Below are 14,969 nucleotides of genomic sequence, written 5' to 3' on the forward strand. Positions count from 1 at the left end.
CCAATTCAAAAATCAGGGTGAAATTAGAAAATTCAAACTTTTAAATCTGAAAACGATTTATTTGAGGTGGAAATCTTTTGAATTTTAAACTTTTAAAACTGAAGCTTCACAAATTTTTAATTCATAAATATTTCATTCAAACGCTCCATAATTCATACATATAAAATACAAACTTTTCTAGATTAATAATATAATACAGATAAATAATATATTTTTGCATTGTTATTTATAGATAAAAATTTGAGTTTACCAATTGAAAATGTTAGAAATTAACTTACTATCAAAATAATTGAATTTTCAAGTAAAAAACAGAGAAAAACAAATTTGCAATGAAGTAGTTACATTTTCAACCAGAAACGGAATAGTTCAAAGACTTCGGGTTAAAAAATATAAACCAAAGCTATTATTTTTTCAGTTTAAAATTAAAATGTTTTGTTAGAGAGTTCGATTTTCAAGATTGTCAATTCGTCAATAAAACTTTTGAGTTTGGATTTATAAATAAAAATGTAAAAATTAATAATATAAAACGACTTAAAATAAAAAAAATTAATTTATAATTTAAAAAGTTTCCAATTAAAAAAGAATTGTAATTAATCCAGTTTTATTGATCAAAATGATTTAGTCCTTAACATTTTAAAATGTATTGATTTATTCTTCAATTCAAAGCATTGAAAATAATAGCTTTAGCTTATATTTTTTAACCAGAACCTGCTTTGTAAAAAAATCATCTTTTTAGCTTTGAAAGTCAACAATTTAAAAAAAAATCCTTATTGAGTGAAGTCAACTATTGTGTAAAATTGATATATTTTTGGCTGAGTTTAACAGTTTTCAATTAAAAATTTTAACTTTTTTGTTAAAGATTTATTATTTTAGTTGAAAATGTAACTATTTCATTGGAAATTTGTTTTTCTCCTTTTTTTTTAGTTGAAAATTCAATTATTTTGATAGTAAGTTAATTTCTAACATTTTCAATTGGTAAACTCAAATTTTTAGCTATAAATAACAATTCAAAAATATTTATCTGGAACAACTTAAAATAAAAATAATTTTACTTTTATTTAAAAAAATTTGTAGTTAAAAAATTGGTTTAATCGTTCAATTTTTATTGTTAAGAACTGAAATTTTCTTGAAGTATTATAATTTTGAACCTTAAAAATAATAGCGTAATTTATATTTTTTAACCAGAAATCTCTAAAATGTTAAAGTCATAAAAATTTAAAATTAGTAAAATTAAAAGGTGTTAAAAGTTTTTATTTTATACGCATGAATTTAAATGAAATATTTAATTTTTAATTTAAATTTGTTTAAATGAAATATTTCTGAATTAAAAATTTGTCAAGCTTCAGTTTTAAAAGTTTAAAATTCAAAAGATTTTCACCTCAAATAAAATATTTTCATATTTAACAGTTTGAATTTTCTAATTTTACCCTGAATTTTGAATTGGAACAGGAAATTTTTCAAAGCAATTGTATGTATTTCTGAATTGGATTAGAAATATTTTGAAAAAATTATAATTCATATCCGGGACAAGTAATACTAAAAAATAATTAAAACTTTGAGTTAGGGCATGAAAATCTAAAAAAAGAAGTATAATTAGGGTACATTATTATAGAATTAATATAATATGTAATTAACTGTAATGATAATATAATTATAATATTATCTCAACGGATATTGACATTAACATTAATATTAATTAGCTGTAAATGATTGTGCTAGAGTTTTAAGGGTTGAAGGTTGAATTTATCTATTATACCGCTAAAAATTTAATAGCCTTTCAAAGTTAGAAAATTTATTTATGAGAATCATTTAAAATAAAACAATTACAAATTATAAGTGCTAACAAGCACAACATTTTTTATTAACACTTTTTAAAATTGCTAGGAATTTTAACTCTTCAAAATCGAAGTCCCAAGTAGTCATGAAAAAGTATAATATAACCAAATTCTAGGAATCTATAGTTTGTAATTGTATAAATCAAAATGATTCTCATAAACAAATTTTATAATTTCTAAAGTCCCGAGTCTGTTTAAACTTTTTTGGTTTAATAGATCAATCAAACACTTGAAAACGCCAGCACAATCATTTACAGATAATTAATATTAATATAATTATAATATCGAATAAAATAGTGATATAGAGGAGAAATATAGCCTAAGGACAAGAGGAACTGTAATATAGACAAAGAAATATGTAATGATTTAATGATTTAATTATTGTCTGTTCAGATAAAAATTCTAAGATTGAAAATATGTAGCTTCGTTTTATTGAAAAATTTAAAAGAGCAAAAGAATAAAGTAAAGACTTGTAAAAGTATACAATGAAGACAATAAATTCTATTTAATTCTACATATAATTATAATATCACATACTTAATTATACAATTTATTTTCATAATGTACAATAATATAAACAATATAATGAACACAATTAAAATCGCCACACACACAAGCATGAGAATCGCCAGCATCGAAATCTGGAAATATTAAAATCCTAATCTATTCATTTTACTTCAAAGAGGATAAAGATATAAATAGAATCGCCGAAGTATTCCGATCGGCAATCGTGCACCTTCGAGTTTTCGAATTCAGAAGAGGAGAAATGGGTAGCGCGCGCAACCCAGTCATTTCTATCGTCTCCTACTATATTCACACGGACATAGCCCTGTCATAGTATTGGACCACATTTCGTTTCAGATCTGGGATCACTGTATTCCAGTGGGTGAGAAGAGCGGGCGACCAATTGCAGGGCCCGATCCGTCCTCCCCACCGCTGGAATGCGCGCAGGTTTTGCTCGACGATCGGGAGCTGCGAAAATCGGCAGGACGAAAAATCAGTATCTTATCGACCGAGAAGCGTGACAGATCACGGAGCACTCTGCGCTCCTACCGACGATCCACTGTCAAACTGTACGCTTATATTTATTAAATTAAATTATTTTCTTTCCATCTTTAAATTCCAGTCTTTATTATTCCGTTCAGCGTCCACGCGTATCAGACGTCATACCGAGCAGCTACCCCAGGATCCCAGGCACCGTTTGGAAATCTGGCGGTCCACCCGATCCTGGTTTTTTTCGGTAGTGCGTGGCGTGATCGCGGGTCCTATTCTCACTCGTTTCGCTTAGGATCGGCGGTTGACTGCTACCGGACTGTCGACCGAACGACCTAGGACTGGGGCTCGTTTCGGGAGTTAGTACCTTAGGTGGTGACTTTCGAGCGGTTCCTCGCGCTCTTCCCTTTCGAGTATATTCCGCGACACCTTTCGGTTCGTTCGAAATTTTATTCTATTGACGAGGTTAACTGATTATGCACCAAAGACTGAAGTTTAATAATATTATCCCTGATATGTATATCAAAATAAGAGAATCGGAAAAGTGACGCACATAATTTTTCCAAACTGTAAACCAAAATACATAAGTCTAAGGGTCTAAATCACTGTTTTTTGTCGCAAGATAAAATTTATCACAAATAATCACAAATATTGTGCACAAGATTTAATTATAAGGGTAAATAATGTGAAACCTTTTAGGGGTAGTTACCTTATTCGATGCTCTCTTTTTATTAAAAACACATGAAGACCTTCATCCTCTTTTTTTTGTGCAACACGTATTTTATTCAGATGTCTTGGCTCGAGTTTTTACTAATTTTTTAATTAAGTTTTTTATTAATTATATTTTGCAATTCTATGCGTAATTAGGGTGTGGTTTACCCCCGAGTAATTTTTTTCTTCATGTTGGATGGAATTTATTTTACTTCCCGCGGTATCAAAATTTTTCCCAAATGTCTTTGTGAATGTAAAGTATATATTATCATAGAAACCAAATAAGTATTTCGGGGTAGCAACCCGCATTAATTGAAAAACATTTTTTTGCTAATTACGTCAACTTTATTTTAGTCTCAAGTGCAAAATATATTTTTTTAAACATTTTTTCCCTATTAATTTAGCAATTTTCAACATATCTGATAATACGAAGAGGTGGTTTACCCCAGCGTAATTTTTTAATTTATATTGGATGGACTTTATTTTTTCAATTTTTGTCTTATGAATTTAGCAATTTTCAGCACATTTAAAAATATGTAGGGGTGGTTTACCTCCGCGTAATTTTTTTATTCATGTTGGATGGACTCTATTTTACTTCCTTCGTTATAAAACTATCTTCCCAAATGTCTTTGTTTATGTAAAGTATATATTAACATAGACACAAGATAAAAAGTTTTAGGGGTGGCCACTCCCATTAATTCTATTTTTTTTTGCGAAAGACGTCAACCTTATTTTTGTCTCAAGTGCAAAATATATTTCTGCCAATTTTTTGTCTGTGGTTTAAACATTTTTAGCACAACTATAAATATATGTAGGGGTGGTTTACCCCCTCTTTTGGTTTTTATACACAAAACTACACAATCGAAACTTGAGACCCTTAACTTTAAGGGGCTGTTTCGCCCCCTTAATGTGTTTCCCGCAGATAAAAAAATACGTGTGGCTTAGTTTTTTGAGTACTACAACGTATATCAGGGAGAATCAAATCAGCGAGGGAGAGCTGGAGCACCTTCATTGTAAACAGCTAAAATGCTCATAAGAATCTAAATAGTTATGTAGGAAAGACACAGTGGTTCTCAAATATCATTATTGTGATTTATAACTATTCCTTCTTGCTCTATCCTTATCTTATTCAGTCTGAATAATATTCTAAAGTAATATTCTTTTTGCTCTATCGCTTAAAAAAAAATGTTAAAAAACTTTTCACATTATAATACGAAATCTATAAAATTCTGAATCTGAAAAAAAGACATTTTGCTTTCAACTTGGGCTTATTAAACATAATATTCTGTTCGGCTTCATCCTGATCAGAGGAAAAAAATTATGTTAAATTAAAACATCAAGGCACTTTAGCAACAGCTAACAAAAATTGTAGATCATTTCCACAAATAGTGCCGATATATGGGAAATACAGTATTATTCCATTGTTGTGATTTATCCGTTATAATAAGCTTACGTCAATCCAATCACAATTGTACGAAATAAAATATTTGTAAAATATTCCCTAAGTTATTAAAAATCATGACAGGTTGCATTCAAAACTATTTGAGCTCAAAACTTTACATTTATTTCGAGGAAAAACTTAAATTCTCGTAATTTCTCGAAAAAAGAATCGCTCGAGAACTTACCGGTAAGTTACCGGCTTTCCTGACGTAAGTTACTGCCTTTCGAACTCTATACTCGTCCCGCGCACATGGATCTCTCTGTGCAAAATGTACTGCAAAATATTATCCCAAATGTACCGGTTCGACCTTCTCAGATATTATTAATTGTTGAAATGCATACAAATCTTTTGTATAAAAAAGAGCCTAGCAGGAGTTCATAAATAACTGAACTTTACTAAAAAACTCAAATTTTTACTTTAAGACTTGCAAAACTGATTTTTAGTTAATCAAAAAATGTTCGATGGGCTACTTCACACTCTAGCTTGTGCTTTACATAAAGACTTCGCTTGTAAAAAACAGCTCGAGTCGAACATTTTAACTTGAAAGCTTTAAAAACTAAGTTATAGCAATTTAAAAGTTGCGGTCCTAAAATTATTTAATCGCATTAGCATAGAGATTATATCTCGGAAACTATTACAAGTATATTAAATTCTGTTTTCGAAAAACGTGAAAAAAGTTTTAGGATTTTAAGCAGAAGTTCTAAAATTATCACTTGCGTGCTGCGATATCTGAATAGGTTAAAGAACCTCTATTAATATAGGTATCGTTGCAAATCTAATTCGCAGTTAATTTTTTACAACTTTTTTCGCGTTTTTAGAAAGATATTTTGAAAAAATTGTCTCTTAAAAAATTCAATTGATCATGGGTTCGATACTTCAGGTTCCTGTTAATTTGCACTCTTCTAATGAAAAATTAAAGTTTAGATACCGTAAAAGGTCAAATACAAAACAGAATATAATTTAAAATTTAAAATCCTCGCAGAAAAGTTCATTTACTATTACAAGTATACGATTTTTATTATTTTCTTGACTACACTTACAGATTTTTCTAATAGTTTATGAGTGAAAATTGGTGTCTTGAATATACATCCTTAATCTATGCATTCATAATGATATCACCTGGAATCAAGTCATAAAATATATTTATTACCATCTTTATGAGTTTAAAGGTATAGTTCGTGATGCGTATGTAATTGTGTAATGTGTTTGCATATTATATTTATTTATTTTACAGTATACGTATAATAATATAGTTACATTCGAAATAGTATTCAATATATCGTATAGGTACATTTTTATCGTTAAATCAAAGGATTATTTCACGACAGTCGAGACTTGACTTAATGAAATTAAATTTATCACAGAAGGATTCGCTCCTTTTCTAGTCGATTTGATATAACAACTAATTATACATTTTTTGTGCGAAGCAGTTAAAAAATTTTCTTACAACATTGCAAGTGAATAAAATAGATTAACTAATTAATATAATATACAACAGTTGTTGCTTTCGGATAAACAGTGTTATACATTTTGCGAATTTAGAGAAAATATAGTCGTGAAAATAAAACTTTTTACGATATAAAGTTTCTCTTATATAATTATAAAATATGTGAAAATATTTTCCGAACTATATTTGATGTACTTTTTTTAAAGGGCGTTTCTTTTTGCCCAGTTTTTCTGGCCAATAAGGAATATTTCACGAATTGCATTGCTGAGGATATAACCACGCCTCACGACCGAGAGATTTATAGTTACAGCGTGTGATGGACTTAATTTGCCGTGTCAAATTCCTAAATGGAAAATTAGGAATGACAGAAATCACGCGAGGTAGAAAAAATTCAGAAACAACAGTTGTTATTGTAATTGTGCAATTGTTAATTGTAATTGTCTGCGTTGTATAAGGTTAGTGGAACAATCGGTGTAAAAAATGAAATTATTTTTAAAGAAAAACTCTGGGTGAAAAATTTATTCTGAAAGAGTTTCTTTATTATTTATTTTTAATTTGAAATAGAGCAGGTAAATGAAAAAATTGTCATTAAAGTATTGCAAAATGCCGTACCATTAAATATTAACATCAACATATTTTAATAACTTGTTTTTGTTTAACTAATTATATTTATATACTGTAAAAAATTAATAATAAAATTTGGTACAATTTTACCACTCTGACAATAGGGACAATGCTATTTGAAGGTAAAATGATTTTTGTAATTCCTGATGGTGATTTTATAGAATGGCATTAGAATCTCAAAATAACGTAAATGTAAATTCAACACATTGCAAGCAGGATATTTTCGTTCGCGCGAAAAAATTGCACTTCGAGAGTGGGTCGGATTATTACTACCTTTTACAGTGGGAAAGTTACAAGAAATTTATTTTATTATGTACGTGTTCTATTTCGAAACCCATCATAGTTTGCAGCAAGCGTCGTCTGCTACAAGTTGCACACGACCAGGGATGCACCCCTTATGGTTACAGCAGTTCAAATAGTTATTTGGAATCAAAGCGTGTACAACAAGTGATTGCGTCCAGTGTGACGTTCGTAGTACGAATCGAGCTCAAAACATGAGTCGGAGGTTATAAAAATAATTATTACAATAGCTTACGATTTGTCTTCGCTAAGATTAATTATAATTAACCTTAACAAAGACCTGAACACCTGTCTTAGTGAAGATCTGAAGGCGATTTAAATTCTGATATTAATTTTTGTTGATCACTGGGAAAATAATTTTCTGTAGAAACGAGAAAAAATACGACAAGTCTGGGAAAATTTCCGGACCGACAAACCCTGGTCAACAAAATAACATCATTACCTGAAGATGAATGCTGCAATCACAGGTGTAGCAATTACTTGTACGCACGTATACCTTTCATATAGTTACTTTAATTTATCCATTCAATCAGTAACTTAATTTTTTTATATTCACCGATAACAAAAATGATTCAGCATATAAAAAACCAGTTCATATTTTCACCAACGAAGTGCTACCATCTAAGAGCACATACTACATATGACGGTCCATTAAAAGTCATTAGATAAACTCTCGCCACTCCCTTCTAAGGCATTTGCACCTCTCTTGATTTTCTCTCTCCTTAATTGAGATGTTGTTTTATGTACAATATATTTAAATTGATTATTTCGCAATTTCATTTTGCCATAATAATCTAAATTGAATGCAAAATCACTAAATTCGAAAACTAGTATGATCCGGATACTTGACGGGGATACGACTTAGCCAGAGTTTTGAACATTGCCACTAATTAAAACGCTGCAATTCTCGCTAACGCGCATTTCGTGCGTAGTCTCTGTCTAATGGCGGTTTTCAAATCTAATATTAAATATGATTTATGGTAATTTTTTGTAATTTTGTTTTCAATTAAAATTCTACCAAACTGAAACTATGGACTAATCAACACCTTCACCAAAGAGTTAATACTACTGAAAAGCTGGACGAATAAGTAATCCATTTATAAAATTTCAGTATACATATCTGGGTTTAGTTTTAGATTTTCAGGTAAGCAGTACAAAAACTAGTAAAACTATCCAAAAGCAATCTAATGTAACATTCTTTAATGCACATTAGCATTGAAATCATGCAAACGAGAACTCCGAAAAATCAGGATAGTTTTAAAACCATTGTTTACTGTTTTATCATCGTATTCTTCATTTAATGGTTTTTATGAAAACTCACTCTGCCTCAATTATATACTAGAATACTTCCGGAGCAGTTCTTTTGTTTTAAATTGAAAGTTGGATTTATGAGAACTTTTTGTCTATGCTGTATAGTCTTAAAATGGAATTACACTATTCTATATGTTTCTACTAAAAATGCAATCCACAACTTGTTTTAATATTCCAGCTAATGGAGTTGTTTCGCTAGTGGAACATCTGCCCAATTATAGAGAAATTCCTCACTGCAGACGCCATATCAGATACATCTGTATTTGCGTGAGCATGTAATCCTGCACTTCCAACTGCAGCTGTAGCAGCATGAGTGTTCATTCTTTGAACACTTTCTAAATAATGTTTATTAGCTTGCACACCCAAAGAGTTGTTCATATTCCCCATATGAGAAGTCGGAGGTAATGCAGTTATCAAAGGCGTGCCGATCGAAGATGTTACAATATTGGTCTGGGGTTGGCAAAAGTTTTGTACGTTTTGAGAGGAAGCCGACTGAAAATTGCTATACTGGGCTTTACATTTTTTCTCGTGTACAAATAAACTACCTGAGTGGCTATAGGCCGTACCACAGATTTTACAAGCGTAAGGCTTTTCGCCAGTGTGCGTAAACTTATGTTCCTTCAAGTACTTTAATCTCCTGAAGGATTTGCCACAAGTTTTGCAATGGTAATTCGCCTCTCCGGTATGCGTTGTTATGTGTGCTTTTAAAGTGCAAGATTTAGCGAAAGCAGCGCTACAATATTGACAAACAAAGGGCCTGTCTCCAGTGTGCGTTCTTTCGTGGTTGATGCAATTAGAGTTGGAGGTAAATCCACGACCGCAATGTTTGCAGACGTGAGGTTTGTAACCCGTATGTGTTCTCATATGGAACATAAGTCCTGTGTTTTGTCTAAAAGTTTTGCTGCAGATGTGGCAAAGGAACCTCTTGAAATTTGCATCCTCTTGTTCTTTAGCGCGCTCGTGAATCCTCAAGTGTTTTTGCAGCTTGCTCTCTTTTTCGAAGGATTTACCACACTCGTCGCAGGTGTAGATTTTACTTTTTTCTGCTTTTACATGATCTTTTGGCTTATCTTCGCAGACGCACACTGTCCCGCAGTTACTGCAATAATTTTCTTGAGACTCGTGAGCATTTGCCCGATGTTTAGCTAAGGATTTCTTCGTAACGTAAGATTTTCCGCAAAGGTCGCAGGGAAAACCCTTGCCTTCGTTGTCAGAGTCCAATTCTTCTCTTATCCAACTGTTAATTAATTTTATGGCAGACTTGTCATCTGGAGGCTTTTCTGGTTCAGAAACTTTATCCTCGTTGTGTCCGTACCTAGACGCAAATATTATTGAGTATAATTTTCATGAAATATTCTCGGGAAAAATTAGAACTACTTGATTCACAATTAAATTAAATAAATGAATAATCAATGATTCAAAACGATGAAAATTTCAGTAAGGGTTTCTAAGCGATATCTGTCCCTTTAAACTAACGTCAAACGTGAGACGTAATTTCATAAGAAAACTCAATAATCATACTCTTATCACATGACGTATCACGTATACCGAGAAAGCAAAGAGCTGTCTCGCGTGTGTGCTGTAACTTGGCTATGCGTAGATCTTGCAAAATGACGCGTAACCATAAGAAGACTACTTTGCATACTGGTATTTACTAATCAAACAAGTCTACAACCTCATATTCATATCCGAATTAAATTTTTTAAAAATAAAACGGTATTAAATTTAGAAGAGATCTGTCGAGATTAACTATTATTATTTAGTTGTGTTTATATTTATTTATTTAACACAAAGTGTAGCAAAAAGAACTATTCTGCAGATTTTTTGCTATCTTCAGTAGCAACTTCCAAATATTACAAAACGATTTAAATCGATTAAGGGCCATAACAAAATACAAATGAGTTTGTGAGTCACGAAAAAAACTAATAGAGAAATTGAATTTTACGGAATAAATGAGATACAGTCCATATGTTGAACAATTTTTTCTTCATCCGATTTCTCATTTAGCATAAAAAACAATTACTACACCCGATTCAGTACTACAAATTTTGTTTCCATAAAATTGTGTTTTAAGAGAAAGATTTCACTGCTATCAAACTTTTGCGTAACTCATGAGCTAAGAACAATTATCCAGCCATTGAAGAACCTGCGTTCAATTATCAGCGTATCCGTGGCGTGATATTTTCACATAGATCTTGAACATCATTATTTAGATCAATATACCATCGATTATTAATAACAATTTTGAAGTAATTTAAAAATTGCTAAAGAATTTTCTGGCAGAGTCGTAGAAGAATTCGGCACACTGATTATGTTTTCCATTGAAATATATTAGAGAGAATTGTGAATCAGGTGGCAAATCCAAAATATAAGTTATGGGTTTTCTTGTTTTGCACTGCAGCATAGCTCTCTGTCGCATTTTCGCATATTCTTGACTGAAGCTATATCATTATATTACATATGTCGTAAGCAATAAGCCGAATCCGGCATTAGGCCTAATGCCTGGGCAATAGGGCTAATTCCGGCAATAACCGAACCTACCTGCGTCGACCTTTCTTTCGTCTAATTCCCTGAGTCCAAGGTGGCACCTAGCCACTTGCATGCACTCAAACCTTAATGTCCAAAAGTAACCGGGGTAATCAGACGAATTTAATTTTAGAGCAATAACTATATATTTATTGTAAAAAAATAGATTAATTTTTAGTCATAAAACAAAAGCGATACATTTTTAAACAAGAATTGAATAGTTAAGTTTTCGGTTCGAGTGAAATTTTTTTCTAAAATGCATACAATTACTTTTATTCCCTTATAAGACATTAATTTTCCCTGGATTTTAAATATATAATTTTTAAGCTGTTTAAGAATGATATAATCGGAATGGGTTCGAGATTATGAACGTTCAAATGAGCGATATTTTGTTGACGGGTTTGTAACTTAAAAAAGTGCTAATATTTTTAATTTAAACATCAAAAATAATATATTATCAAAAGAGATTTTTAATATAATTGGGAAAGAGGATTTTGTTCATTTGAATATTTAGAAATTCAGATACGTTTAATTGAAATACTTACATTAGCTGGCAAACTTATATTTAAATTTTCAACATGTAGGTACCTGATTTTTTAATTTCTGCTTGGGGTAACCTCTCGTACCCATTTGTAAACCTTATTTTTTACATCTGTTGCGATTCCAAAAATACTAGTAAAATCTAGTGATCTGTGATCTACACTAGGAACTGAGAACGTTTCGCAATCACCGATATGCATTATTTTATAGTATACTAAGAATATTTATACATAAAATAGATTTAGGAAAAACGTACTTCCTAAACGAAAAGATAACTTAGGATTGATTTTTGACGTGGGAGGCGACAGTGAGTAATTAGATAGAGGTTAGATACAGGCTGCCTTTCTTGCCCCTTGGAGTCTAATCTGCTCCCAGTATTTTCCAGGTGACTTGGGATTTATTGTTGAAGTGGGAGGTAACAGACAGTAATTAGACATAGGCTATATTTGTTCTTTCATATTCTGTCTGGTGAGAGAGACTGGCTTACATCAGTAATATCTTGTACGTCTCAGTACCCAATGACAGTGATAGCTATTTCATCAATTCGAAAATAAAAATTTGTCAAAATGGAAGAAAGTGCAGTGAATAGAGTTTGAAGAAAAATTTAAAAAATTTCTTCGACAAACAAGCAATACAGCGATGTGGGATAAAACGCAATTAAAAAATGTGAAGAAATTATTGCGTGAAAGTGAATTAGTGGGGGTAAAGAAGAATTCATCTCATTATCATTATTCAAAATTGTACGAACTCTATCGAATCGGTAGTGAGTGTCATGTGATTGTAAAGCGAAAAGATGCCAAGGATCAGTTTATTTATATGCTTCGAATTGAAGATTTGGTTCCAAAGTTGCTTAAAGCGCACGTCCAAACAGGACGCGGAGAACGAGACTGAAGAAATACCGATTGATCAGACGACTGAAGAAGAAGACTTATGTGGAGTCTGTAATTCAATATTGTATGCTGAAGATACTGTCCAATGTGCGAAATGCAGTATAAAAATGCATACCACGTGTGGGGATTTGGATTTGAAAACGGAGGATAGTCTCATTTGCTCGTTATGCGCCCGAGGAAAACAGATAAACGAATATCAAAATGACTGCTATAGAAGACAACAAACTGCGGCGGAAAAAAAGATATCGTTTTCTGAAGCAAATTTTCCGTCGCTCAATGTTGGTGATTGCGTAACGTTATCAGTTCTTAGTATAGATCGCGGACCACTAGATTTTAGCAGTATTTTTGGAATTGTGACAAATGTAAAAAATGGGGTTTATCAAATAGGTCCGGGATTAGGCTTGCTTAATGGTTGGTTTCCCCGAGCAGAGATTCAAAAATCAGGAACCAACATGATGAAAATAGACGATGCCTGTAGACGTGTTTTCATCTCATTAAGAGAAGTGGCATCTCAGCAATCAGTCAGTGGTGGAGAAGGCTATAAAAAATGTAATTGTAAAGCAGCTCATAACCAATGCCTTACAAATCGTTGTTTTTGTTACAAAGAAAATACAAAATTTGAGTCTCGTTGCCATCAATCTTTAACATGTTGTAACAAGTTAGTGTAATTTAAATGTAATTTTTAAAGCTAACGTGAATAATTAAATTAAACGCACCTGAATTTATAAACGTTCAAACAAAAATGATGTACACGTATCTTTTGATAATCTATTATTTTAAATGTTTAAATTCAAATAAATATTTAGCACTGTTTTTAGGTTACAAAGCATTCAATAAAATATCGAACCTGCGAACGTTCGTAATCTCAAGCACATTCCGATTACATTATTCTTAGACTGTTTAGAAATTACTAACTTAAAATCGAAGCATCAAAATTATAAAATGTAAGTGTTAATGTAAAATAAAAGTTAACCCATTTAATATCAGAGATATTGTGTATTGTAAAGTAATAAAAATAATTTTAATTATTTTAAAAAGATTCCTCACGTTCTTCCTTCCTTCATTTCTACAATACACCGGCAGTAGATATAGCATTTTTCTTTTTCTTAGTGAAGGTAACTTTAATGATTTCAAATGAAATAAGTCTAATTTTCTAGGTTTAATTCCTGAAAATTGGACTTTTTAATTAAAAATTCATCTCTATTCATTGATAATCAATCTTTCTTGGTTGAAAATTCGCCTTTTTGTTTCAAAATTCAAGGAACTGGTTAGAAATTGATGTATTTTTCAGAAAATTCGTCTTTTTGGTAGAAAATTATTGATACTCTTGATTAAAAATTTATGTTTCTGATTGAAAAGCCATCTATTTTATTAAAAAGTCATATATTTTACTAGAAACGTTATCTTTTTGGTTAAAAATACAACTATTTATTAAAAAAATTAATAATACACGTTTTCTTTAAGGATTCGGCTATTTTTAAATATGCATCTTTTGGGTGAAATATTAACTATTATATTACCTAAAAGTCATCTATTTCGTTTAAAATTTAAATACTCTTCATTATTGTGTTTGAAAATTAAGGGTATTATTTACTGGAATTCGCTATGAATGTATTATTGATAAGGCACTAAAAACAATTTCATGTATTTTAAAAAGATTCCTCATTTTTCGACAATTTCTCCATTTTTCCAATAGATCAACCAGTAAATATAGATTTCTTTCTGTTTTCAAGTAAATGTATAGTTACTGATCTAAAATTCAATTTGTCTGATTAGCCTAATTACTTTGGGTATTAAGGTTTGAATGCATGCAAGCGGCTAGGAGCCACCTTGGATTCAGGGAATTAGACGAAAGAAAGGTCAACGCAGGTAGATTCGGTTATTGCCGTCATTAGCCGTATTGCCGGGCATTAGGCCTAATGCCAGATTCAGCTTATTGCCTGCGGCATATATATATATACATTTATATATATATTTTTTGATTCCTCTAGAATCAAACCGAAGGGCCTATGACAAAGCCACCGAACGCGTCCTCGGATTGCGGATAGAGGGTGCCTGTACCAAGGGTTTCTGCTCAATATGGTTACAAAAATAAATAGGCAGTCGCGGACAATTGTCCAGGGGTGGTCCCGAAGGAATTAACCCCCAAGCGGAGGTGTGACAACCGTGCCGAAAGCTGAATGGCACCTGGGTGAGGTGTCTAGAACGGTGACTCTGTGATACCAGGCGACCTCTCAGAGTAAGCAGCATTATCCTTGCATGCGGGGCTCTACAAGGATGGAGAAACCCCTTTCCCTAGCTTCTCGTGGGAACAACAATGACAACACCAAACATAGTTGTAGTAAGTGCGG

The 14,969-nt window shown here is 31.6% G+C and overlaps 1 protein-coding gene across 1 annotated transcript in view; it reads right to left on the reverse strand.

Moving 5' to 3' along the window:
* Positions 1–6,175: 6,175 nt before the first annotated feature.
* LOC117177689 (zinc finger protein 93-like) overlaps positions 6,176–14,969 on the reverse strand; it is a 152,587-nt gene continuing 143,793 nt past the window's right edge. The window contains exon 6 of the mRNA XM_033368544.1: positions 6,176–9,977. Coding sequence (XP_033224435.1) covers positions 8,858–9,977 — 1,120 coding nt within the window. The 3' untranslated portion in view covers positions 6,176–8,857. The remainder of the gene's footprint in view (positions 9,978–14,969) is intronic.

The sequence above is a fragment of the Belonocnema kinseyi genome, chromosome 8 (assembly GCF_010883055.1).
Source record: "Belonocnema kinseyi isolate 2016_QV_RU_SX_M_011 chromosome 8, B_treatae_v1, whole genome shotgun sequence".
Lineage (NCBI taxonomy): Eukaryota > Metazoa > Arthropoda > Insecta > Hymenoptera > Cynipidae > Belonocnema > Belonocnema kinseyi.